This window comes from Galleria mellonella, unplaced genomic scaffold (genome assembly GCF_026898425.1).
Source record: "Galleria mellonella isolate WM207_F2 unplaced genomic scaffold, CSIRO_AGI_GalMel_v1 utg133, whole genome shotgun sequence".
Taxonomy (NCBI): domain Eukaryota; kingdom Metazoa; phylum Arthropoda; class Insecta; order Lepidoptera; family Pyralidae; genus Galleria; species Galleria mellonella.
In genome coordinates this window covers 4,672,401-4,699,796 of record NW_026441990.1, presented here as the reverse complement: position 1 = coordinate 4,699,796, position 27,396 = coordinate 4,672,401, and the positions used below count along the sequence as shown (strand labels likewise).

The following is a 27,396-nucleotide window of genomic DNA, read 5'->3' as shown; positions in this document are numbered from 1 at the left end:
TATATATATATATATATATATATTGTACTTGGCTTTTATATATTTAATTTTAATAATTTCTCTTATCTGTGTGCTGTAAGTAATGTAAATAAATTAAATATCTAATAAATTATATATTATATGTGTGTCTATATAATTATAATATTATTCGGTGATATATTTATTGTTATATCAATCTTTTAATTTATTTTTTTGTATAATATATATTTGTTGTTATTGTTGCCCTCAAACGCTTTCTGTTTTTATGTAATATTTATTTAGTAGCCATTTATATTAATTTTATTGGGCAATAAACAATAAATGACTAAATATTAAATATCAGAGGGAGACTTTGTACAAAAGTCGTTAACTTGGGTACCTCTGTCCCATTCGTGTTTCAACCGTAATGCAGTTGTGTTTGCATAGCTGGGATATGGCAGTGAATTTACAGGGTACAGAGGAATAACATCTGAGTCCTCAGAAATGGTAACGCTTGGGAGGTATCATGGGCGAAACAGTATACATATGTTATGTCCATGGTACTGCTCATGTCTATAGGCGACGGTTACCACTTTCCATCAGGTGGACCGTCAGTTTGTTTGCCATTCTAAGTAGTATAAGAAAAAACAATTGTTATTTAAAATTGACAGCAGATTCCAATGTTGCCACTCTCCTAGTGAAGTGTGGTAAATGGCGAATGACTGCTATTTTTTTTTAATCAAATCATGACATTCACCAAGGTCTATAGACCTTTACATACAACAATGGTGAACTAAATGGTGGGAGGTTTATTGAAACGGGAAATGAAACAATCAATTGAATTTACCAGCTGTGACAATATTATTTTATTGGCACTTGATCAAATTTTGGACTGATAGAAAAAAAAAATGTATTTTTTAATAATGTTCTTTAGCTTTTCTCGAGCATTTTTGAAAAACAACTAATACAGTCGATTCAGCATCTGTGTTGACATACATTGACGCAATTGATTGCGATTGAAATTCAATTAATTAAAAGTGCAATATCTATGTATTATGGCAATATCTATACATATATTGGCTTAACAACAAATATGTTAGATGTCGGTTGTCCAATATATTAGAATATCGAAAAGTAGAACCCGCTCGTAATGAATATTCAACTGGCTAATGGGTGGTCATCGATGTCCAGAAGAACTCAATATATAGATATCAGATATTATCAATCTTAATCAATGAATACAAATATACCAGATATATATATATACCAGATATATATATATACCAAAGGAAACACAGCTATGCAAACACAACTGCTTCACGGTAGAAAAGTCGAATGGGACAAAGGTACCTCTGTTCCATTCGTTTTACAAAGTCCGTGAATATATTATATATTGTATATTTAGCTGTGTTTCGGTTTGAATGGATGGTCATCAATGTCCAGAAGAACTCTTTATATATATATGCCTCACTCTACGTGTTCTACCGCTTGTACAATGGATTGTGCATGAGGAATTATTCAATATGACAAAACGGTATACTCTGTTATGTCATAGTACTGCTCGTCAATAGACAGGAAGTTACCACTTTCCATCAGGTGGCGTACAACGTCAGTTTGTTTGTCTCCCACGAACAGTTGTATAATATATATATATATATATATATATATATATATATATATATATATATATATATATATATATATATATATATATATATATATTTTACTAATAAATTTCACGCAGCTTTCCTTGTACAGGACTCGTTTTCTTTCATTCCCGTAGCAACTTAAAAATACCTTCTTGTTTTTCTTGTATACAAAATTTTGTGTCGGATGATCGTTCACGCTAATCTTCGAAACCGAAACGATTTTGATAAAATTTTGTACATATTTATCGCTCCAATATGAGAGATACCATAGCCATAATAAGAGAATAGACTCGGCAAGTGTCGATTGAGGATAAAACAATATTTGCCGAGTTCAGTAGTTTTTCTTATAAAAAAAATTCTTTATTAAAAAGATCTGAAACTTTTAATTCTCTTTGCTATAATATCTTACTTAGACGAAGGAAATTTTTTTCTGCGGTAAAATTTTCCCTTTGTTTACCTCATCCTACCCACGCTTTTAAGTCCAAAAAGAAGCATCCTCGGGCTATAGTTTAATCCCACCATAATAAATCCGCTAAAATTGTACTCTATGATCCACACGTACTGTTTTTTTTTTTTTTGTGTAACTTAGAATGGCAAACAAGCTGACGGCCCACCCGATGGAAAGTGGTAACCGTCGCCTATAGACATGAGCAATATCATGGATATAACAGAGTATACTGTTTCGCCCATGATACCCCCCATGCCAGAGGGAGACTTTGTACAAAAGTCGATTGCTTGGGTACTTCTGTCCCATTCGTGTTTCAACCGTGAAGCAGTTGTGTTTGCATGGCTGTGTTTCGGTTTGAAGGGTGGGATATGGCGTGAATTTACTGGGTACAGAGGAATAACACCTGAGTCCTCATAATGGCAACGCATGGGGGTATCATGGGCGAAACAGTATACTCTGTTATGTCCATGGTATATGTCTATAGGCGACGGTTACCACTTTCCATCACCGTCAGCTTGTTTGCCATTCTAAGTATAAAAAAATATGCATGTATAAAAAAAATCACTACTACGATATGAACAATACTGTACACAACGACAAAAATAATACAATTATTAGACTGTTGTAAATACTTGTAACTTGTAAATCGGTATCGATCTAGCTAAAATAAGTACCTATTCAAGACATACAATATATTTTTAATAGATTTTTTTTAAGAAATAAGTCCTAAATACAGTCAAATGACGCCTAGGGTTCCTTACATAAATGTATAAATATGATTAAAAATTATATTTATTATATTTTTCATACGAAATAGACTATATTTAGATACCTATTTGTTATTATTGATTTATTATTGATTATACAATTACGTTAATATATTTTTTTTTTATTTGGATCGTAATTGTTATTAAAAAGTAAATGAACAACTTCGTTTTTGGTGGTTTTTTTTTACACATTCTTTAAAAATGGTGCTAATTAAATATTCTTTTTTTTTTCTATATCCACATACATATATATGTATTAAAAATGAATGTACAAAAGAGTATAAATAAATAAATGCTTTATACACTTTAAATATTTTAGATTTTTCGCTACAGAAACTTAGAAATTTAGGGAGGGAATGGTTTCTAGTCTCAGATTTTCTATGATAACTATAAAACTATTTATATACAAACCGTATAGAAACTTTCTCTTTTCGGGTTCTTATGGAACAAATCCCTTTAAGGGATAAGTCCGCCTGTGTAGATTTTTACTGTAACCTAATATATAAATATATACTATACTTTAAGTAAATGTACAAAAGTATATAAATAAATAAAGTACATAGTATAAAAATAAATAAAAATCAGTTTAAAATATACAAATGAAGCTCTTTCATATGATATAATACCTTACTTGGACTAGCATTTGCATTCATAGTTTCTGATACGTGTATATAACAGACGGTATATACATAACCCATTATTTCAGCCGTTAACTGTCCGCTGTGACAAACAGACGGACAGAAAAAGTCACACCATAACCCTCATTATACGACTATCCGGCCGTCCATTTTAGTACGGAACCCTAAAAAGTACGTGCCTATTCTATAAATCTCGTCCACATGGTGACGGAGTAAGAATGCAATATATCTCGATTCCGTTTACATTCCGAGGATTCGCCATGAAAACACAATAACATTACATGTATAAAAAAATCCCCATAAACTTAATAATTTCACTATTGTTAATTTATTGTAATGAAAAAAAAAAGATTAAATTCGAACTAAAGAAAATATAATTGTTTGTAAAACAAACAAAACAGTATTGTGATAACATTTTATCATCATCATCATCATCATCATCATCATCCACTGCTGAACATAGGCCTACCCCTAATCAGAAGTTGTTCCAGTAGTCGCCACGCTTGGCAGGCGAGTTGGCAACAGCAGTTAGACTTTAGTGATGTTTAAAGAAAAACACTCCTGCCTATATCTCAGTCATTAAATTCCCTTTGTTGCCTACTACGACAGCCACCGGAAAGAAAGATGTAGCCTATTCTATGCCGGGACCACACGGCGAACATTTTATACGTAACATTAACTTAATATTTTAGAAATGGATTAAATAATAAAACTAGGTACTTTTTTCTTTACTATAGCAATATATAATATAACCGACTACTGGCCTTCTCTCCCCATTAGAGAAATATATATCATTATTCATCAACATAATGAGGCGGCCTAGTATAGCTGTTTTACCTAGTCGCTAGTCGATGTTATGAATATCTGTAGAAGAAAAAGAAATTTATACATTTTTATATTTTTATTCCGTAAGCAAATGCAATTATATTTTTCTTCATGTTTGCAAGATGCAAAAAAAACTATTGTAAATATTAATAAATATTATTATAATAATAAATAATTTAATAAATAATAAAATATTAAGTATTTTAAGAGATTTTATTTATTTTTTATCTTATTCCATATTGAAATATTAATGTATTTAATTAAGGCTTACTTGTCGTAATGAGATAATAAGTTTTTTTATAGCATTATTGTTATTAGTGATTATTACAAATAAATAAATAAATGTTTTTGTAAATATTATTGTCAGTATAAAATAAATATTCATAAAATAATAATGTAGTCGTTTTTTATTAATATCATCATCACCTTTACATATATACGTACTTAGTATTTGCCAAGGAAATGGGACTACTTTCTTTGCCAATCACACAGGTAAAGTCGCAGTTACAACTAATATTTATATACAAGTAAATGATATTCAATATGCAATTAATTCTTAATTTTCTTTTAATAAAGGAAATAAAGAATTTCATAATTATTAACATTTATTCGATACGTTAATTGCCTTTGAAATGCAGAAACCAGAAGTGCATTTGCATCGATCGATTCATATTTATGTATATACTAGTTGTGTCATTTTGATATGCTTAATTTTAAGTATATTTATTAATTTATTTAACTCTTTATGGTACAAGAAACATAAAAATAATTAAAATGATTATCAGAGAGAGACTTTGTACAAAATTCGTTTGCTCGGACATCTCTGTCCCATTTGTGTTTCTACCGTGAAGCAGTTGTGTTTGCATGGCTGTGTTTCGGTTTAAATGGTGAGATATGGCAGTGAATTTACAGGGTACAGAGGAGAGTACCTGAGTCCTCATGAAGGGCAACGCGTGGAGGTATCATGAGCGAAACAGTATACTCTGTTATGTCCATGATACTGCTCATGTATATAGGCGACGGTCACCACTGACCATCAGGTGGGCCGTTAGCTTGTTTGGCATTCTATGTAGCATAAAAAATGGCGTATAAATAATTCAAGTGCATAAAGTACAGATTAAAATATATATATAAAGTTACATAAGGCGATCTTATTGCTAGAGCAACCTCTTACAGACAACCTTTGGTTTAAGAAGAACAGATAGAAGTGGGTAGGTATCATATTATAAGTATTGTAAGGATAAATAAAATATGAGAAGAAAAAATGTAAGGATTGAGAGGTCATTGACACTCGGTTCTCTGACTAAACCACAAGGAATAGGGTGTGAAAATAAACGATTAGTTTAAGTGTAGACAGAAGAAATAATTACTAAATTAATTAATAAATTAAAAGACTAATAACATAAAACAAAAATTAAATTATATGTCTACATTAACTTATTTTTTGTATAACTTTTATATTGTTAACATTACAATTAATATTTATTAAATACATGTAAATGCGATGTGGAACGGATCATTTCAATAAAATGATAAAATGTATGACGCATAATAAAATGCAAACACGGAATACCATGAACACCATGCGAGACAAAATGAAAAGTATTCTCATTGCATTGTAGCATCAAACAGTACTTATACTGAAAAGCACTTATATTATAAAAATGCATTATTTTATTGCATTATTAATGTGTTTATTTATAAACGAGATTAGAAGCGAAAAATGTACGTCTTTCCAACAAAAAATTATTACAAAAATTCCTGAGAAATTAGCTAATGTGATTAATAATACATTTGGAAGTATAATAAATAGAGTTCTAAATAAAGATAAATCTATAATTGAAAGTATATATGAGAAATATATAAACGCATCGAATACTGAAGATAAAAATCTGAACATAACACAGTTATTAAATAAATATGGTTATCCTGTGGAACAACATGAGGTGACTACCAGCGATGGATACATACTGACTATGTTCCGAATACCTAATAATGGACCACCAGTATTATTAATGCATGGTGCTCTTAGTAGCTCTGATGACTTTCTAACGATTGGCTCTAATAGTGGACTTGGATACCTTCTAGCTGATGCAGGTTACGACGTTTGGTTGGGTAACGCCAGAGGCAACCAACATTCCCGACGTCACATCACCCTGTCGCCATCCTGCGCCGAATTCTGGGACTTCAGCTGGGACGAGCACGGTCGGTATGATCTGCCAGCTAAAATCGATTACATTTTAAACAAAACTGGTGAAGAGCAATTGATATTCGTAAGTCATTCTATGGGTTCCACTATGTATTTCGTATGTTGTTCTTCATTGCCTGAATACAATGCAAAGATAAAACTAATGGTAGCACTATCCGCAGTGGCATTCAATATTGGAAGTCCGTTACTTAGAATATTTTCACCGGCCAATCCTGTTTTGACGGAACTCGCGAAAGCAGTGGGATTATACGAACTTTTACCGAGGAACGCGTTACTGCAATATTTAACAGATACTTTCTGCGGAACCCCTGCTACAGCTACGTTAGTCTGTGGTAACATACTGTTTCTGTTTGCTGGCGCTGATTACTCTCAAGTTAACGCTACTGCATTGCCAGTAATTTTCGGTCATTATCCCGCAGGGATGGGTACTAAAGTAGCCTTGCATTACGGACAGTTGGCGTTAACAGGAAAATTTTCACGTTACGATTATGGATTTTTTGAAAACTTAATAATGTATGGTTCATTAACTCCTCCTGATTATGAATTAGATAAAATCACTTCTCCCGTTGCAATATATTATGCAACTAAAGATAGAGTCACGCCTCAAGCGAGTGTCGATGCCATAAGTAGCAGATTAGGCAACGTAGTTAAACTGACCAGAGTTCCCTATGACGATTTCTCTCACGCTGATTTTTTGTTTGCTAGAGATGTTAAGGAATTATTGTATGACGATGTTTTGGACTTGATTTATAAATACAGTCAACCCTGATCTCAATAATTTTTTAGACAAATATTTTGTTTATATTTTAATTTTTTTTTTTTGTAATGTGTATAAACTTATTGGCGTTATTATGATTAATAAAATGTGTTTGTCTGTAAGTAATATTTTATTTATTCTATTCTATTTAGTCATTAATACAATTTGGTGCCTTAACTGGGCATATGCCATTAAGTCATATACTATACAATATGGGTCTATCTTTGGACACACTATGCAGATTATGCAGTGAGGAATCGAAATTCAAGAAACATCTGATATGCAGCTGTGATTCATTGGCAAGTATGTGTATGAGTCTACCGGGAACGGCTTATCCGGAGCCAAGGGACTACAGATATCTTAAACCGTAGAATATCGCAAAATTAACACATAGGATCAATAAAATGATAGTATAAAGCGGAGGAAGCACAAAAGATCCCAATAGGTCGACATGTAATGGCTTAGCTGACCCCATATGCAAATAAAAGCAAATAAATGCACAATAAACCTAATAAAATAAACCTAAAATAATAGAAGGAAATATTCTACAATAATCTTCTGCATACCTCAAATCCGCTCATGTTTCTGCCTGAATGCTTCTCATGAAGCAGCTGCGATTTCTTGGCTCTATTGCAATTTGAAGCAGCATATTGACATAGCAATGATATTACAAGGTACAGAGGTGTAACATAGTCCTCGAGAGTAGCAACGCATGTGGCGTACCTTTTTTTTTTAATGGATAATAATGGAATGGTAACCCCGTCTACGCTATCGGCACCAGTGAGGGATGATATTTGAGAATGAAAGGTCAGGTCAGTTAGGCCATCGTGATGAATACACCTGGAATTCAGCATGATGGTTTCTAGGTAAGCGACGTGGAGGTCGACCTGACGGGGTATATTTCTAGCAATGGGGCTGGTAATCCGCATTACTAACTTTCCCTCTCCCCCACATGAGGGGTACCTTGGGCATAATAGTGTATTCTGTAACGGTCATGGTGCTGTTCATGTCTATAGGCGACGGTTACCACTTTGTACGTGCAATACAAATATTTGTATTGCACGGAATTCGAACTCGCTACCATTGGGAAAACGAGGCAGTGTGAAAATCTGTAACACTGCTAAAATTGTCAATAATTCTTTAAACCAATAATGCAAGGTAATTGCTCCTTAAATGGATTAATAAAATTACTCGATTAGACAACTGGAAGGCCGGGGCGATTGCGCAATCTGGTTTGACCATTTGTCTCCATAAATGGCCCCCATTACACAATTTATTACTCTTGAGTTCCCTTAAATTTAACCATTCCCGTAATAACCATCTATTTATTTATACCAACAGTACATTTATCTTAAATTTAACCATTCTCATAATCTCTATCTATTTATTTATTTATCAAGGCATACCAACAGTATATGTATTAAAAAAGATACATTTATATAAAAGATCAAATAATGGCCGTGTGGTCCCGGCATAGAATAGGCCTTCCCTTCCTTTCCCGTGAGTGTCGTAAAAACCGACTACAAGAGGGCAAGAAATGGGCAGCAGCGTGCCTCTTAAAATATCTCCAAAGTCTAGTCGTAAAAGATGACTAAGTAAGAGCGAGAGATGGGCAACAGTGTCCCTCTTAAAACATCTTCTTTTCCCTCTTAAATCATCCAATCCGCCTGCCAAGCGTAGCAACTACCGACAAAACTCCCAAAGGAGGAAGCTTATGTCCAACAGTGGACAGTTAACAGCTGATGATGATGATTAAATAACGAGGATGAAGCACCTATCAAAAAGTTCACTACAATACAACTACAAATATATATGTACCTATATATATTTTATGTAAATTATTTGTTGTGTACAAAAATTAAGACTAAAAACTCTACTCAGCTTCTGCATTACGAGCGTTTATTGCAAAAAATAAAAAAAAATAACTTATACCAGAAGCAACTAAAAAAAAACCATAGATAATCTTGTTCTCAAACAAACCAAAGAGTATCAACATTACAAGAACGGCAAACCACAGAGCCCCTATTATTTAATATCTATTAAATTAACATTAGTGGCGACCCCGTACGGGCAAATGCAGTGTAGGACGCCCCCCATTAGATAGAATGATGATCTCAAATGCTTTGCAAGGAGTCAGTGAATGCAGGTGACTTAGGATCGTTCCTTATGGCAGTCTATGGGGGAGGCCTATGTCCAGCAGTGGACGGATAATGACGGAAATGATGATGATGATGATGATGAAATTCACATGAAGCTGTATTATTTCATATACAACAGTTTTAGATTACATAACATAGTGTCTTCATAAAAATGCTTTGTTAATTGTAGCAAAACCTACTTTAAAATTAAAAACTAAACTACTGAATCTGTTTTGATAAAATTTCTATGAAATAAATGTCTAAAAAAAGACATTTCAGATGAAAAAAGAATTTTCCAAATCGGATTGTAACTGATGGATTGAACTGACCGATTTCGAACCCTATTTTTTAATTACGGTTGAAAACAGGACAACTTTTTATACATGTGTGCGTTAATAGGGGGAACGCTGGGGGAAGGGTTTGCTAGTAATGGGGTTTAATTTCCACATTACTAGCAATACACCCTATCAGGTCAACCTCCACGCGGTTCCCCCTGGAAACTATCGTGATAAATTCTTATCTAATTCGTCACTATGTGCCAACTGATCTACTTCATCCTCACCTATCATCACTCACTGGTGCCCCATTCCCTCCCATTTCATTGTTAAACATTAAAAAAACATGACGTACGCGTACATTTATTACCTCAATAAATACAAAATATAAAGAACTACTTTCTTATACTATATATATATATATATCTATATGGGAGAAATGATATTATAAGGTTAAATTGTAGAAAGAAAAAATATACAAAATTCTTACAAATATTTATATTTGAAAAATAAATTAAACAATGCAAAATGAATTGTAATGATGCTTGTCTTTACTAATTACTTTGATTTATATCCAAATATAGACAAAAAATGACTTTCCATTTTTAAATCATTAAACATTACTGTTATTTAATTAATGTTTATATATTATTTGTAATCAAAACGTACCTATGTCTGTTTACATTAAACAAAAAAATACCCAATTTAATTTTTGAAATTTCGCCGATTTTGGTAAAAAAAATTATCTAATTACTTCTAACACTGAAGAAAGCGCGTTTTGTTATGAAAAAAAAAATTGCTGTCAAAATTTAATCAGTCAAAAGCTTATGACGAGGCTGTATGGGTGATGCTCTTTGCCTGTCCAATTTAGACGAATTTTAAAACTACAACATCGATTGTCCTGATCATCTATATAAACTTTCTCTAAATATCCCAACCAAGCAATTAAGATTTACTTTATTTCTTCCATTGCTTTTCACTAAATATAGAAAAAATTAAATAAATTGAATGTTGATCTTATTCAATCTATGTTAGCTGAACTTAAACCAGAAATTTTTTAACATCTCTGTAAATTATTGATGCCCATTAATTCTTCTCTTTCCGCGTCTAGGGAAAGTAGATAAAGTTTTGTTTGAGAAATCAGTTCAAGGTACAATAGGACTGATATACCCGAAGAAGGTATAGCTCTTAAAATAAAATATAAAAAAAATAAAATAAAAAAAATGTCTAGTGTGCAATCGATAACTGTATCAAATATCTAGAGATCTCAATTTTGATTTATTTAATTCTAAGCTGTAATCCGCAAGACGTATGCTGAGTCAGTGATTCTTTGATAGTTCATCTTAGAACGTGTGAGTTCAACACTTTATTTTGCATAACTGCCTATCTACAATATTTGTACCTATTACTTTAAATTTAATTGAGTTAATTGTACATAAAAACGTTGTGATATGCATTTAATTAAATCTCGTTTTAATTTGTAAAAAACCTGTAATTGGTTTTTTGTCTTTTTTGATATTTTTTAATAATATAATTTTGTAGCTATTGATCTCTTAAAAAAATAAATAATAACATTAGTTTTTTATACTACTATGGTAACAAACAAGCATATGGCTCAACTGATGGTAAACGGAATTACCATAGCCTATGTAACTCTTGTAACACCAAGGATATCACGCGCGCGTTGCCGACCCTTAAGAAACCTTAATACGTCCTTTTTGAAGAACCCCATGCTGTAGTCTCTAGGGACAGCTTCGGCATTCCCATGAAACTACAGCATAGGGGCTGCCGAGGCAGAAAGATCATTCCACGACCGGAATGGGGAGGAAGCTTCTCTAAAACCGCACGGTAGGTAACGTTTCGGATTCAAAGGTACGAGAATGGATTCTCTGCCGATAGCGAGCGGTATGATAATGAAATATGGCTATAGGCATCATGTTGAAGAGTTCTTCAGAACACAATCCGTTAGACATCATCCTTTATTAGTCAGTCAAACGTTAAATTAGCTGACTAAATTGTGACTCGTTACTTAATTCTCGACCCTTCATCTGTATAATAAAAACAGCTGTTTATTTAGCAGTATTTACACACATGTGAACAGAGTAAAATAAGATCCAAGTACTGTAACGTCAAAGGAAGGCAAAGTCACAATAATCTAAAATAATGTGTGAACTTTCCCTGAATATTAAAACTTTGAAAATACTGTATTATTTTAGAAGTAAGTAAAACAAAAAGTTCTGATTACAGATACATGTTCATTAGAACATGAATTAAGCTTTGATTTTCTGCTAGTTATATCCCTCGGCTTCGCTTGTGTGAATCAATAAATACATAAAGAGTCCTATATACTAAGCTAGGACATAACCGACCAGTGTACCAAATTTCATTTAAATCTGTTCAACAGTTTTTGCATAGATTAGGAACAAATGTCCATCCATTCATTCAGCATCATTACCAACTTGTATTTATTATATTAATAGGATAATAAATGCAAAATAAAGTGTTAATCTCTACTAATATTATTTACGTAAAAGTGAGTTTGTTTGTTACTCCTTAGCGCCTTAACGTTTTGACAAATCTCTATAGAATTTAATTTACACCTACTGTGTGGTTTGGAAAAGATATGGGCATTTTAATCCGGTCAGTGATTATATCCCATTCACGTGAAAAAAATCGCGAATAAAAATTACTTATATATATACATAGATCCACCGACAAGAGGGCAGCTCTTAAATAGAGTACATAGATACATATATTACTATTTATTCTTTATTGTACTTGAACAAAAGATACAGCGAATAGTTTAAGAACTTGTTATCAAGTGTGGGCTTATCTCTAAAAGAGATCTCTTCCAGCCAACCCAATGCAGTTAGAGAGAAAATAATTAGTAGATAATATCAAATTTATGTTATAAATAAATAAATAATGGCCTCACGATTCCATTGGATTTGAAGAGCAGAAGGGAACGGAGAAATTATTAGTAATGAGGATTAATAGCACATTGCTAGCAATACACCCTGTTGATTCGATTTCGCGGTTCTCTCTGGAAACCATCGTGGTCAGTTCAAAGAATTTACATATCTTCAGGGCGGACTTAATTTTCTATCATTCAGTCTTTCTCGCGATGAACTAACTGACCTGCATTTTTATTCTCACCTATCATCCCTGACTGGTGTCCCGCCAACATATGGCGTTACCGTAGGCGGGGTTACCATTCCATTATTACACGTTGAAAAAGAAACTATCGGATTAAGCTTTGAAAGTTAAGTTTTTCAACCTATTAATATATTTAAGACCAGCTTTTTGTCCGCTACTTCATACACGTAATTTTCAGAAGTAGAAAAGGCACTGAAATAAATATCTTCTCGATTATCGTTCTAAATAACTTCTCGAGATAAAATATACACTAAATCTTAAGACCTTCAGGAATACAACTGCAAAAAATGCACCCAATTTGGCGCAATAGCTTTTGTATTATGTTAGACACATATTTACAGATAGATTGACAAATTTTCTGTAAAATATTGTTTTAACTTCTATTGCTCTTATTAAGAACCCTCGCATAGTTTTATCGTAAATATCTCTCATGTGCAGACATTGTCTAGTCGTAATTTTATTATATCAGTAATTTACTGCATTTTACCTACTCTTCAGTTATTGTTAAAAACAGATGGTGTTTTGGATTTTTTTTTCCTTAAAATTAATATATTAGACGCATTGTATTTTTAATGACGCATTTCCATTCTTTTTACAAGAGACAGTGTTAACACTGGCAGGTAGGTCATTTTGAAATAGACACTTTTTCACCACACACAATCTCTGACGGATGTGGTAGAAAATATTTTGTCCTCAATTTTTTAATATGATAACACTGGTATTTGTTTTATTGTTATCTCTTAACACGGCTAGTTGCAAGGAATGCTCATTATTTGAGAGAAACATAGCTGAAATTCCCGATAAAGTAATCAAGATTTTCGATGATGTCTTTGGGGACTTAATACAAAACATTATCCGCCATAATGGAACTGTAATTGAGACTCTATACGAGGAATACAAAAAAGCAGCGAACTCCGATGACAAAAATCTGAATATAACGCAATTACTAACAAAATATGGTTATCCTGTACAACAACACGAGGTAAAGACAAGTGATGGATATTTATTGACTATGTTCCGGATACCTAATGATGGGCCTCCAGTATTATTAATGCATGGTACTCTTAGCAGTTCTGATGATTTTTTAACCATCGGCTCCAATAGTGGACTCGGATACCTGCTAGCTAATGCGGGCTACGACGTTTGGTTGGGTAACGCTCGAGGCAACAAACATTCCCGACGTCATACCACTTTATCGCCATCCTGCAAGGAATTCTGGGAATTTAGTTGGGATGAGATCGGCCGCTACGATTTGCCAGCAATGATTGATTATATTTTACTTAAAACCAAAGAAGAAAAGTTAATATACATTGGCCATTCACAGGGGTCGACGACATTTTTCGTTCTTTGCTCAGAGTTGCCCGAATATAATAAAAAAATACGCGTCATGATAGCTCTTTCTGCTGTGGCCTTTATTTTTGGTATTCCAGTATTAAATTTATTATCTCCAATTAATGCACTCGAAACTTTAGTTGTTGATGCAATTGGTGCATACGAACTTATGCCAAGAAATAAATTTCTACAACGTTTAACAGACTCGTTCTGCGGTACTCCTGCCACTGCCACTTTGGTGTGCGGGAATATCTTATTACTTCTCAGTGGTGCTGATTATTCTCAAATAAATGCTATTGCATTGCCGGTTATTTTCGGTCACTATCCTGCAGGCTCTTCTACAAGACAGGCGTTACATTATGGACAATTGTCGTTTTCGGGAAAATTTGCACAATACGATCATGGTCCCATTAAAAATCTTATGTTATACGGTTCATTAGCACCACCTGAATATCCCTTAGAGAAAATCACGTCGCCTGTGGTTATATATCATTCTCTTCTCGACCGAGTGACACCAATAACTAGTGTCGAAAAAATTAAGAAGAAACTGGGAAACGTAAGTAAAGTCATCAAAGTACCATATCTTCAATTTTCTCATGCCGACTTCTTGTTTGCTCGGGACGTTAAGAAACTTTTATATGATAGTGTTTTGGATGTTATACCAGAATATATTGATGATCTATATTAATTTAAATATATAGTAAAATAGATAATATATTAATTTTAAAATGTTAAAATTAAAAGTTTTAAAAAATTATCTTTGTGACTGATTTTCGTTTTTAACTGATTCTATTTTTTATGTACGTGAAGAAAGAAGTGTCTTTGTAAATAATGGAATAATCTTTGACGAATGATTTTTATACAGAAATGATGCCCAAAATATATTAAAGTTAATTACAATTAAAAATTCTTTACCTAATTGCTTTGAAGAGTTTTTAAATTATGAAATAAATTCAATACTGTTATTTTTATGACACACAGCCATATAAGAGAGTAATTTATATCATACGAAATGATTTATGATCCTACACGGTTATCCATAGGGATAAACTTCAAGTTATTCCGCAAGCGATGCAGAGGATTCTGCTCGGAGTTTCTTTGCGTGATAGAATCCGAAATGAAGATAATGATCCACTAGATGGAGAGATTTTATCAGAGGGAGACTTCGTACAAAAGTCGATTGCTTGGGTGCCTCTGTCCCATTCGTGTTTGAACCGTAATGCAGTTGTGTTTACATGGCTGTGTTTCGATTTGAAGGGTGGGATATGGCGTAAATTTATAGGGTACAGAGAAATAACACCTGAGTACTCAGGAATGGCAACGCATGGGGAGTATTACGGGCGAAACGGTATACTCTGTTATGTCCATGGTACTGCTCATGTCTACAGGCGAGGGTTACCACTTTCCATCAGGTGGGCCGTCAGCTTGTTTGCCATTCTAAGTTGTATAAAAAAAACGTTATCGGAATACTCATTTATAATATTGGCAAGAGCAGGATATCTTTTAATTTAATTAATCTATTTTTAGTTCAGTAACATTAATATTATACATTTAATTGCTAATGGGGCATTCCAATATACATATCAATGAATAATGGACCGTGCGCCACTGCAGTGATAAGACTGGCGCGTACCTAATTGTGAGATCAATTAAAATGTCATTTATACACAAACACACGTGAGAATTTTATAAGACAGCTTTATTTGATAAATAGATAGATAGATACTCTTTATTGTTTCCTACAAAAGATTACAATAGTAAACATATTATAGATATAAACAATTACAAGAAATAATCACAATGAGAAAACAATGGGCGACCTTATCGCTAAGAGCGATCTCTTCCAGGCAACCTTTGGATGGAGAGGTGCAAACACAACTGCTCCACGGTAGAAATACGAATTGGATAGAGGTGCCCAAGCAAACGACTTTTGTACAAAGTCTCCCTCTGGTGTTTTTAAGTGTTTTAAGCCTATGTCCTTTTCCATCCCATACAGTATGTGTATATCAAATTTCATAGTGATTAGTTAAGCCGTTAAGGCATTATAAGGTAGCAGACCGTACAGTCTTATACTTATGTTTTAAATTTCAAACAAATCTATTCGTCAATTGTAGCAGAATCGAGTTCAATGACTAATTTGAATTTGATAATTAGATTTTTTATTTTTTTTTTATACCACTGAGATGGCAAACATCTCTGAAGCTGTATATTTTAATAGTAGATAGTCTTAGATTTACAATTGTATGGACTTTTAGTAACATACTTATTTCACTATGAAATAGTAGAAACTGTAACAAAATTGTATCCATAAAGTATCAAATATCGTATGAATGCCTATTTTTGATGAACGTTAATTGTGTTACGGAATTCATACGATTAAGATTGACGTTTTATAATGTTTTTTTTTTTTTTATTTTTTTATTTGGAACAGCAAACATTAATTTTGCCCGAAGCAACAATATTACTTTTATCCAAATCAACATTATTACTTTTATCCGAAGCAGCAAGTATTACTTTTGAGCGGAACAGTAAATATAAATTTTTGCCCGGAGCAGCAACGATTAATTTTATTCGGCGCAGCAATAATTGCTTTTACCTGGAGCAGCAATAATTTTGCCCGGAGCGGTAAATATAAATTTTGCCCGGAGCAAAAATAATTAACAATTACTTATGCCCAAACAGTAAATATTAATTTTGTCCGAATCAGCATGTATTACTTTTTGGCCGAAGCAGCAAGTATTACTTTTCACCGGAACAGTAAATATTAATTTTACCCGAAGCAGCATGTATTGTTCTTATTTTAAACAGCAAATATTAGTTTTAATAATAAAAATATTGCCCGGAACAGCAAAAAATATTTTTAGCCAAAGCAGCAAATTGATTAGATCGGTTACTAATAAAGTTACTTAATACTGATCAAAGTTCAACAACCCAAATTGTATGCAAACGAACTCGAATCAAATACCTCTAAATTTTGAATATTTGATATCATTTTCCTTAAGGAAAATTGATAAGAATTATTTGAAGTCCCCACTTTACGGCGTATTGGATTAAATGTATTGGCGATACAGCCAAGATATACCTAACTATTTATAAATAATATATTATTTAAATTTATATATATACATATATATATAATATGGTGTACTACTATCATAAATGTGACAGTATGTGTATATTTTCTTAATAGATGGAATTTTGTTTCCCTTTCACGCAAATCTAATTAATACAGATAGGGTACTAATGAGTGATGATAGGTGAAGATGAAGAGAATTCAGTTTATTTAGAACACAAGGGACAAACGAGCATACGGCTTACCTGATGGTAAATGACTACCGCCGCCCATGATCTCCCGCAACACTAGAGGCATTGCAGGTGCGCTGCCGACCTGTGCTAAATTAACTTTTTGTGACGAATTGATCTAAAATTATTCAATCAACATATCCCACCCTCCAAACAAAAACACAACTATGCAAACACAACTGCTTCACGGTAAAAACACGAATGGCATCTGAAAGAGGAGTCAAGAGCATTCGAAACTGGCGTACTTGCATGAAACGAGTTATGGGAGAGCGGGAAGCAAAAGATGTACTCGTATATAAAAGGTCTTAGGCACTCAGTTCTCTCTGCCTACACCGCAAGGGAGTTAGCGTGAAGATAGCTAATTTTAGAAAAGTGTATCTAATAATAAAAATAATTGAATGCATACAAGTTTTTGTGTTCAATATTGAATAATAAAAATACAATACAATTTTCTTCGATGCCTAAAGCTACTTGGATGTTATCTATTTTTAAGTGACTTATAAGGGATTCCGGTTTCGTCGCTGTACGCGGAATCGATTCCGCGTTCTAAATTCAAACATTTTCAATATAATGTCAACGTGTTCACGAAACCCACCAGTGAGATTCTTCACAAGAAGTCGCTGTTTTTTTTTGTGGTCCAAATTGTACTTGTCAATAACATTAATGGATCTGTAGGATAGACCGTTGTACCACAAGAATAAAGACCGAGTAGAAGTGGCACTCTCGCTAATTCCATAGGTAGGGAAACATGGTTCAATCAATTCGGGATCCTCATACCCTCTGGTGGATGCTTGATGGGGACCTTGGGGAATTTTTCTTTACCCAGGCTTTAACTCCGAGGTAACTACCCCTGGGTCACTGAATCTCAGCACACTCCAGTTCTTTTAATACGGCGTGGTTTTTTTATGCAACTTAGAATAACAAACAAGCTGACGGCCCACCTGATGGAAAGTGGTAACCGTCGCATATAGACATGAGTAGTACCATGGATGTAACAGAGTATACCTGTTTCGCCATTCCTGAGGACTCAGGTGTTATTCCTCTGTACCCTGTAAATTCACTGCCATATGCCACCCTTCAAACCGAAACACGGCAATGTAAACACAACTGTTTCACGGTAGAAACACGAATGTGACAGAAGTGGCCAAGCAAACGACTTTTGTACAGTCTCTCTAGTTTGGTCTTCAGCCAATATGGCTGTTAGTTTTTAAACAAAACTGGACACGACATACTAGGTGGCGCTAGAATCGAGACTTGTAGTTTTTGTTAATTATTTTGTAATTAAAGGTAATTGGAAGCAAACTTTTTCAAATTGGCGAGTGTTTTTATACATTTTCTATTGATATAGTAATAATTTATTATTTTTCTATTTATTCTCTTTGTATTTATTAACATTGTAATAAAACACATGCTTACATTTCGATTGTGTGAGTTACAATTCGTTCAGGAAAAGATCACGTATTACCTATTACTTCACATTCATACATAATAATAAAAACCAGTCGATTCTCGAAACTCCTCTGACCTTTGCTATATGATAATGGATTGCTTTCTGTAATTTATGTTTGACAAAGTAATTTATTAAATAAATATAAATTGTGACAACCCTATTTGAGTGAGGGGTGAAGTGGGGTACAAATTGTCGGTACCGGCGCACGCAGAAAGGAAAGTAGGCGAGTGTCACTTCTACCCAGATTATATTTTAGGGTTGTGATATAAGAATAAGAACTATATTTATAGTTATGCCTAGAAATGATATATGACTCTCGAAATGTCGAAATACAAACAACAATGAAATAAATATTATCTACTATTCTCATCTTATATATATATATATATATATATATATATATATATATATATATATATATATATATATATATATATATATATATATATATATCTTCGTCATCATATCAGCCTTTAACTGCACTTACTTATTTCATTTCTATAGCCGACGGTTACTTTCCATCAGGTGGGCCGTCAGCTTGTTTGACATTCTAAGATGTATAAAAAAAACTGCTAAACACGGGAGGTGTTGAGGAATTTTGTCAGTAGCTCTCATGCTTGGCAGGCAGATTGGCAACTGCAGTTAGCTTTTGGTGATGTTTTAAAAATGACGCTGATCCCTTGATCATAAGTTCTCTAGTCGCCTCTTACGATACTTACGGAAAATGAAGGAGTGGCACATTCTATGCCGGGAACATATGGCGACGACAAGATTTCATATATTCAGTCATATCATGGACTAATTAAAACAATCATTTACTCATCCGAATATTGTAATGATTCGTCATTTTCTTATCAACTATTAGACTTTTTATTGGTCAATCGATAAATGATTGCTGTTTCAATTAATTGTGTAATGCTTAATAATGTATGTTTATTAACATTTAGCATAAAGATAAATTAATAAACTAATTAATTAAGATATTTAAACAAATTGGATTTTAAATAAATCTACGGCACAACTGGTGGTGATGGAACGTGGTAACCGTCAACTATAAACACAAGTAGCACCATCATAATATTAGCTTTAACTGTCCACTGCTGAACGTAAGAATCTTCCTTAGGGTTTTGCTAGTAGCCATGCTTGACAAGTGATTTGCGACTGCAATTTGGCTTTTGATGTTTCAAGAGGGACGCTGCTATATTATGTACATTATATGAAAAAAATATTGTATAAATTGTATTCTAAGTTGTTTTTTTTTTCAAATTATGTAATCACGTATTGCTGTTGTAATACCTGATACACAGTCGTAAACTCTTAGGTTTTTCCCTGAGCCCCTAACTTCCAAATGATCTTATAAAAGCAGGAAGATTTTCAGTGTTGATTCAGTGCGCGTACGCAGATCTATTGGCATCGTGCGGCGCGTGACTATTAATAATAATAAATAAACAAATAGTCTCCTCTCACAGACAGTGTTTAAGGATATATTTACCAAAACAAAATGTATTGTTAAATAAATAATAATTTAATATAAATTAAAATTTAATGTTAAATAATTTTAATTAAAAATATACTTATAATTAAAAGTGTTTTTTTTTATTATTTTTAACATTGTTAATTAATTTTGAAAATGGTGAATAAAGTGTATAATGTAAGTTTGAACAAAGAGATGAAAGGGAGCAAACACAATCAAGTGCTGATGTCAATAGTGGGTAAGTACAAGTGTAGTTTATTTATTTTTTAATCTCTCAATTAATTTTATTATAATTTTGTATTTACAGACTAATTTAGTGAATAAAATGTAGTGACCAGTGATTATTGTTAGTATTTAATTCCTTTTTTTTTTATTTATTCTTTTTAGTATAATATACATTAATAATATATAAGCAGAGATATAATTCAACTGGATATACAAATTTATTTATTTTTTATGTAATATCTACATCAATATATATATTTGATAATGAAACGGTGCCCCGTGTAGGTGCAAACTGAAAATCAGCGCTGAACGAACATCAGTCCAGCAAAAGCTGAGTTTGTACCTATTGCCAGGCGCATACGATTGATGGACAATATATTGATTAATTAATATATGTACATTATAATTTGTGAAGAATGGCAATAAATTTTATTATTATTATTATTATTAAATTAAATACACATTAATTAAATTTAATTTAATAAAAATTTCAAGATTTATTTTATTTAATAATGTTTCTATAACATACATTTATTCATTTATATTAATTAGAGCTATATTATAATTTTTATTGTTTTTTTTTTTATTACTAAACAATATATGTCCGCACTGTTCATCCCAGAAGTTAACTGGTAGATAACTGCTGCTAGCATTAAGTCCACCTATTATACCAAATTTTTATTTGATTAATAAAATTATTTAAATAAATAAAATATATAAATATATTATATATATATATATATATATATATATATATATATATATATATATATATATATATATATATATATATATATATATAATACATATTTGCTTTATTCATATATATAGTATTTAACTAATATTATCAATACATATGTATTTATTCATTACTTAAACATACTTGAATGGCTAAATTAATTTTAATAAAATTACAAACCACAAATAGTTCATATCCTAGGTTAACGATTACATAAATGACAAATGTAAATAGCGTTGGTCGATCATGCACAGGCTTTTAACAACCACATAATTTTAGATGTAAGTACATTTAAATAAATACATATAATGTTAAAAGAGATTTAAAAGAATAACTATTGAGTTTCTTGTGGGCTCTTGTCAACAGATCAGATTTTCCGAACTCTACATAAAAAAATGACCATTAAAAATGCTTGTAATTAAGACTATTTGAATAATGATTAATTGAATTTGAAATTGGAAAAAAAAGTTATAGGATTTTATGTACTAATTCAAGCGGAAAAAGCCGCTAGATTCATCTTGTTACATAGTTTCTTTAGTACATTACATCATAAATGCATAGATACGGTATTTTTTTGTACACTATATTATTTTCAAGTGACTTCAAAAAGAAGCAAGTTCTCAATTCGGTAATATATTTTTTATTTGTTACCTTATACCACCGTTAGTTCTAAGGCCTAACTGACCTGCCATCATCCTCACCTATCATGGCACACTGCTACCTGGCTGGCATAGCCGTGCGTTTTTCAAAGCGCTTTCTTCCACGCACAGTCACTCTTTGGAATCAACATCCAGCCGTTAGTATTTCCGAACCGATACATCATCACATTCAAGAAAAGAGCATATTCCTTTTTCAAAGACCAGCAGCACATCTGCAATGCCTCTGGTTTTGCAGGTGATCATGGGCAGCGGTAGTCACTTACCATCAGGTGAGCCGCATGCTCGTTTGCCCCCTATTTTATATAAAAACAAAAAAAAAAAGAGAAAACGTTTCGCCTCGTTACTAATTACATTTAGACAGAAATTTCTGTAATATTAACAACAAAACTTGAACTTTTTCGATAAATTTTTAAATAGCCTATGCTATTCCTAATCTATATATAATAGATTTTCTGTGATATGACAAACAAAATGACAGTTCACAAATTAAACCCCACGAAATTAGATCGTAGTTAATGAATGCAAAGCCCACGATATCCCCTATTAATCATAAATCAACCACAAACTTACCATCAGGTGAGCCCCATGCTCGTTTGCCCCCTGTGTTATAAAAAAAATATACCGACAATACTACCAGACTATTGCGTGCTCACCCGAAAAAAATACCTTATCCATTACTCTACTGCATATATGATCTTCGTACATCGACGTTTTACACGTGTAAAGTGCCAAGAAAAGTTCCTAATTCGTCGTTCAGATATCACGTTCTCAGTTGTCTATTGTCTAAATTGGGCTTGCCATTTCTGTGGGCTGCATCAATGCCAACAATTTGTTGCTAACTATAGCTAATATAACATAGGTATATAATACAATATCTCTTAGTATGCATCTCATATTTGTATAATTCGTGCCTTTTTCATACGTCTTGGAATGACTAAATAAATGGACGTCACAATGGAACAAACTCCTTTCTCAGATACAAGAGAAACGTTCTACTACCTCTTTCAGGGGGGAAAAGGGATTGTTAGTAATGGAGACTGAGAATCCCATTGCTAGCAATAGTACCCAACCAGGTCGACCTCCTCGCAGTTCTCCCTGGAAACTATCATGGTTAATTCCTGATGAATTCATCATGATGGGCTAACTGGCCGGTTTTCATTCTCATCTATCACCCTTCACTGGTGCTCCGCCAGCGTATCCCGTTAGCGCAGGCGGGGTTACCATACCATTTTCACCCATCAAAAAAAAAAACTACCTCTTTCAAGAAACAGTTGATATTGCATTTTCTTGCACTTAAGTCTTAAAATCTTAACTTTTCATTTTTCTAATTGAACTGTCAAATCTTGAAGTCATTAAACTAAATTTATAATTGAATGAATGCATGGTTTATTTTCTCTTCACAAAAGATAGTATATGGTGACAACTTAAGGTACAATTTGATATGAAGACCAATTTTTTGAGAGACTGGTGCCTGCGGTAAGTTTTGAAGAACCTGTGTCACAAGTCACCAGTGCCCCATCACCATGGACTACACAAATACAAGGCAACCAATTAGTGTTATAATACACAGATAACAATAATGAGATAAAAAGTGCAAGAGTAAAATTAACATTAAAACTTATTTCTAATAATTATTACTTATATATAACTTAGGCAAAGTTAATTACAAAATACAGACTATGTGTGCGTGTGCGTGTGCGTGTGCGTGTGCGTGTGCGTGTGCGTGTGCGTGTGTGTGTGATTAAGGTTAAGGTAGTTTAATATTAATTTATTTTAACATTCATTATATAAGTAAGGTAGGTTTTGTTTCTGATATTCAACGCACGTAAATGTAAGGTGTATATAATAGATAGATTATATTTTTACATGTTTGTATATAATATATATATAATTTTGTATATAATTAATTTATATTAATAATTAATTAACTATATCCAAATGTCAAAATGTAAATAAATCTTCCATTATAATATAAAAAAAGTAAGGTAATTATTTTATTTATTTAAAGTATAACTATTTATGTAATATTTTAATATATATTAATATTTCATTTAACTGTTTATTTGTATATTTGTTTGTGTATAATAAACACATACGTGCAGTTTATCTACCCTCTAATGACATGCTTTCCAACTGTGACTAGAAGAGCCCCCTGTCAGAAATAAGTCCACCCCTGCTCACAATATTTATAAATACATTAACAATGTAATTTACAAGTGCAATAAAGAATATATATCCCTGAATATATGAATGAAGTACCGCGTTCGTGATTCACTGTTCATCCCAAAGGTTAACTGGTAGAGAATGCTACTAGCATTAAGCCCGCCTTTTGTACCATATTTTATTATTTATTTACTTATATAGACTGCTTTGATGTAGACACGCGGGAGCGTTATCCAGCTTAGTTCAAAGAAAAAGGAACTGGCGACGCAGCAGCCGAGTGTAATGTAGAAATTTTATCAAAATCGATTTAGTAATTTAGTTTCTAGATTGTGACAAAAACAATTGGTTTTGTCACAATCTAGAATTTTCAAATCAACACAGATTTTTTTTTTATTATTTTATCATAAAATACAACTTATGTCGCTGTATAATGTAGTTTTCTATATGTGGAGGTATTTTAATTTTTTTTTTTTTAATTTACAACAACAAATAAATAGTACAAATAAAAATAAAATTTACATAGGATCAAATTGATTAATATAGTTTTTCTTTTGCAGTTTGCATGCCAGTTCTGGCATACGGCACGGCCATGGGGTGGATATCCCCTAACAAAGCTCTCCTCATGGGTGACTCCAGTCCATCGACCTCGCCGCTGTCAGAAGAGGACGTGTCATGGATGGCCTCGATCATGTTCATATTCGCCCCCATAGCTGTGTTTATTTATGGGGTCGCAGCTGACAAGTTTGGAAGGAAACATGCACTACTGTGCGCTTCTATACCTGTTGCTGTAAGTATTACCACAATTATTGTGGAATTTTCAAACGAAAAAGATTATAAATTCGTGTAATTTGATGTTATGCTACCATTTTGCGACATACACACTAGCGATGTACTTGAAAATGACCCGATTTCATTAACACTATAGTGAAATTAGGTAACTTGAGTCATTACGACGAATTCAATCGAAATTAATCAAATGGTTGTGAAAATAAGAATATATAAGTATTTGTTGTGTGTGTGGATATGTTTGTCTCGACGTGCGTGAGCCACGTGAATGATGTGATGTGCGTTCGTGCATGTGTGTGTGCGTGTGCGTGTATATATACATAAAATATATATATATATATATATATATATTACATGGTTAATAAAATTTTCATTTTTACAACCATTTGGTTAATTTCGACTGAACTCGTAACATAAACAAACATATATATATATATATATATATATATATATATATATATATATATATATATATATATACATATATATATATATATATATATATAGTATGTGTTTGTTTATTTAGATCATTAAATATTTCGATAATTGTATGTGTTTGGACATCAGTTATTTACACTTAAACAGTTAAATTAATTAGTATGAAATTTAATATACAAATAGACCACACCTGTGTGTGTGTCATTATATTTTATATATTAACTAGCTGTACTCCGTGGTTTTACCCGCATAAAGGAGTAAGTACATAAAGTATCCTAGTATATGCAAAATTAGGATATAACCTAAATTTAAATACACAATCGGGATTTAACGCGATGTAAAAACCTTTACAGGTAAATAATGCCTACTTACCTGCTACTTTGTTGCCAACATTTCGACGTGGATTGTACCACGTCGTGGTTACGATCGCGTAGTTTTTTACGTGAAACACACGTAGTAACAAACATGCGTCCATTCCGCCTCACAAATTCTCACATTTATATTAATAATATAAAGAGCCCGAGTTTACTAACCGGTCGTTAGGTTTCTAAGCCGAAAGGGTGGGGGCGGGATTGTTAATAATGGAAACTGAGGGCCCCATTGCTAGCAATACACCCAAACAGGTCTACCTCCACGTGGTCGCCCCTGGAAACCATCGTGCTGAATTCCAAGTGTATTCAACACGATGGGCTATCATCATCATCCCTCACTGGTGCCCCGCCAGTGTATACTCATAGCACAGGCGGGGTTACTAATCCATCATCACCCATTAAAAAAAAAAGCTGAACGGTTAAAATCGTACGTATATTAGTTAGTGCTATTATATGAAATTGAGGCCTTAAGGTCTCTGATTTAGTGACCTAATCGAAGAACCTGACGCGAAATTCCGATGTGTTCGACCAGGCTAATAAATAGATAGATAGATAGATACTCTTTATTGTTTCCTCCAAAAGATCACATTAGAAAATTTAATAGTGTCCAAACATTACACGAGCGAAGTCGCAGGTAAAATCTATATATATATATATATATATATATATATATATATATATATATATATATATATATATATATATATATATATATATATATATATATCATAGTGAATAAAGATTATTTTCTCTGACTTTTGTTCACAGCTCGGATGGGCGGTGAAGTTATTGTGCGCACATCCTATAGCTCTTATTGGCGCGAGGGCATTAATTGGTTTTGGCTCTGGAGGGGCATTCGTTGTATGCCCTCTGTACGTTAAGGAGATAAGTGAAGACAGCATCCGTGGCATGACGGGCACTTTTATCATATTTTCTCAAGTAAGTACCTAGTTTTTTCAACCGTAAAGCAGTTGTGTTTGCATGGCTGTGTTTCAGTGGGAAGGGTGGGATATGGCGTGAATTTACAGGGTACAGTAGAATAACATCTGAGTCCTCAGGAATGGCAACGCATGGGGGGTATCATGAACGTAACAGTATACTCTGTTATCTCTACGTTACTGCTGTCTACAGGCTATACTGTCATGTCTATAGGCGACGGTTACTACTTTCCATCAGGTGGGCCGTCAGCTTGTTTGCCATTCTAAGTTGCATAAAAAAAAACAGATTTTCAACGAAAGTGTCGTTGGTTTTGGTACTATATGGCTGATTGAAATCGAAAGACGCGTTTCGACTAGGTTTTGTATACTGCAAGAAGATATTTCTAAAATTTTAATTTCTCAAAAATTTAAAAAAGAAAAAGATCAGACTCATATTCGTATTCGAAAAACGAAATGGAATATTGAAAAAAAAAAACAAAAAAGAACCCTAAAGATATGGCTTTGAACTATATTTAAAAATGTATTGGAGGTGCGTATTACTTATGGATTATTCAGAAATTGCACCTTTGTGGGTCGGAATTTACGCGCGGAGAGCTCGTGAGCGTGGTAGTGAGGGCGAATAAAATGTTTTGAAGCACGATTATGCCTTGGAACGAAGTGATACTTTGTAAATAAATAAATAGATAGATACTCTTTAT

General features: G+C 32.8%; 3 protein-coding genes across 3 annotated transcripts in view; all 3 read left to right on the top strand.

Moving 5' to 3' along the window:
• The first annotated feature begins 5,835 nt into the window (after positions 1 to 5,835).
• On the top strand, positions 5,836 to 7,353 carry LOC113511277 (lipase 3-like). The gene has a single exon (XM_031912104.2). It carries the CDS (start codon positions 5,950 to 5,952, stop codon positions 7,261 to 7,263), a length of 1,314 nt encoding a protein of 437 aa, XP_031767964.2. The 5' UTR covers positions 5,836 to 5,949; the 3' UTR covers positions 7,264 to 7,353.
• A 6,173-nt stretch (positions 7,354 to 13,526) lies between these two features.
• LOC113511278 (lipase 3-like) lies at positions 13,527 to 14,840 on the top strand. The gene has a single exon (XM_031912184.2). It carries the CDS (start codon positions 13,527 to 13,529, stop codon positions 14,838 to 14,840), a length of 1,314 nt encoding a protein of 437 aa, XP_031768044.2.
• A 5,457-nt stretch (positions 14,841 to 20,297) lies between these two features.
• Positions 20,298 to 27,396, top strand: part of LOC113511279 (facilitated trehalose transporter Tret1-like) — a 28,189-nt gene continuing 21,090 nt past the window's right edge. Inside the window, exons 1-3 of the mRNA XM_052903146.1 lie at positions 20,298 to 20,617; positions 24,723 to 24,952; positions 26,529 to 26,699. Coding sequence (XP_052759106.1) covers positions 20,536 to 20,617; positions 24,723 to 24,952; positions 26,529 to 26,699 — 483 coding nt within the window. The 5' untranslated portion in view covers positions 20,298 to 20,535. The remainder of the gene's footprint in view (positions 20,618 to 24,722; positions 24,953 to 26,528; positions 26,700 to 27,396) is intronic.

What these genes read in the sequence shown, in the direction of transcription:
- LOC113511277 (XM_031912104.2), top strand. Translation starts at nt 5,950, where the DNA reads ATGCATTATTTTATTGCATTATTAATGTGTTTATTTATAAACGAGATT.
- LOC113511278 (XM_031912184.2), top strand. Translation starts at nt 13,527, where the DNA reads ATGATAACACTGGTATTTGTTTTATTGTTATCTCTTAACACGGCTAGT.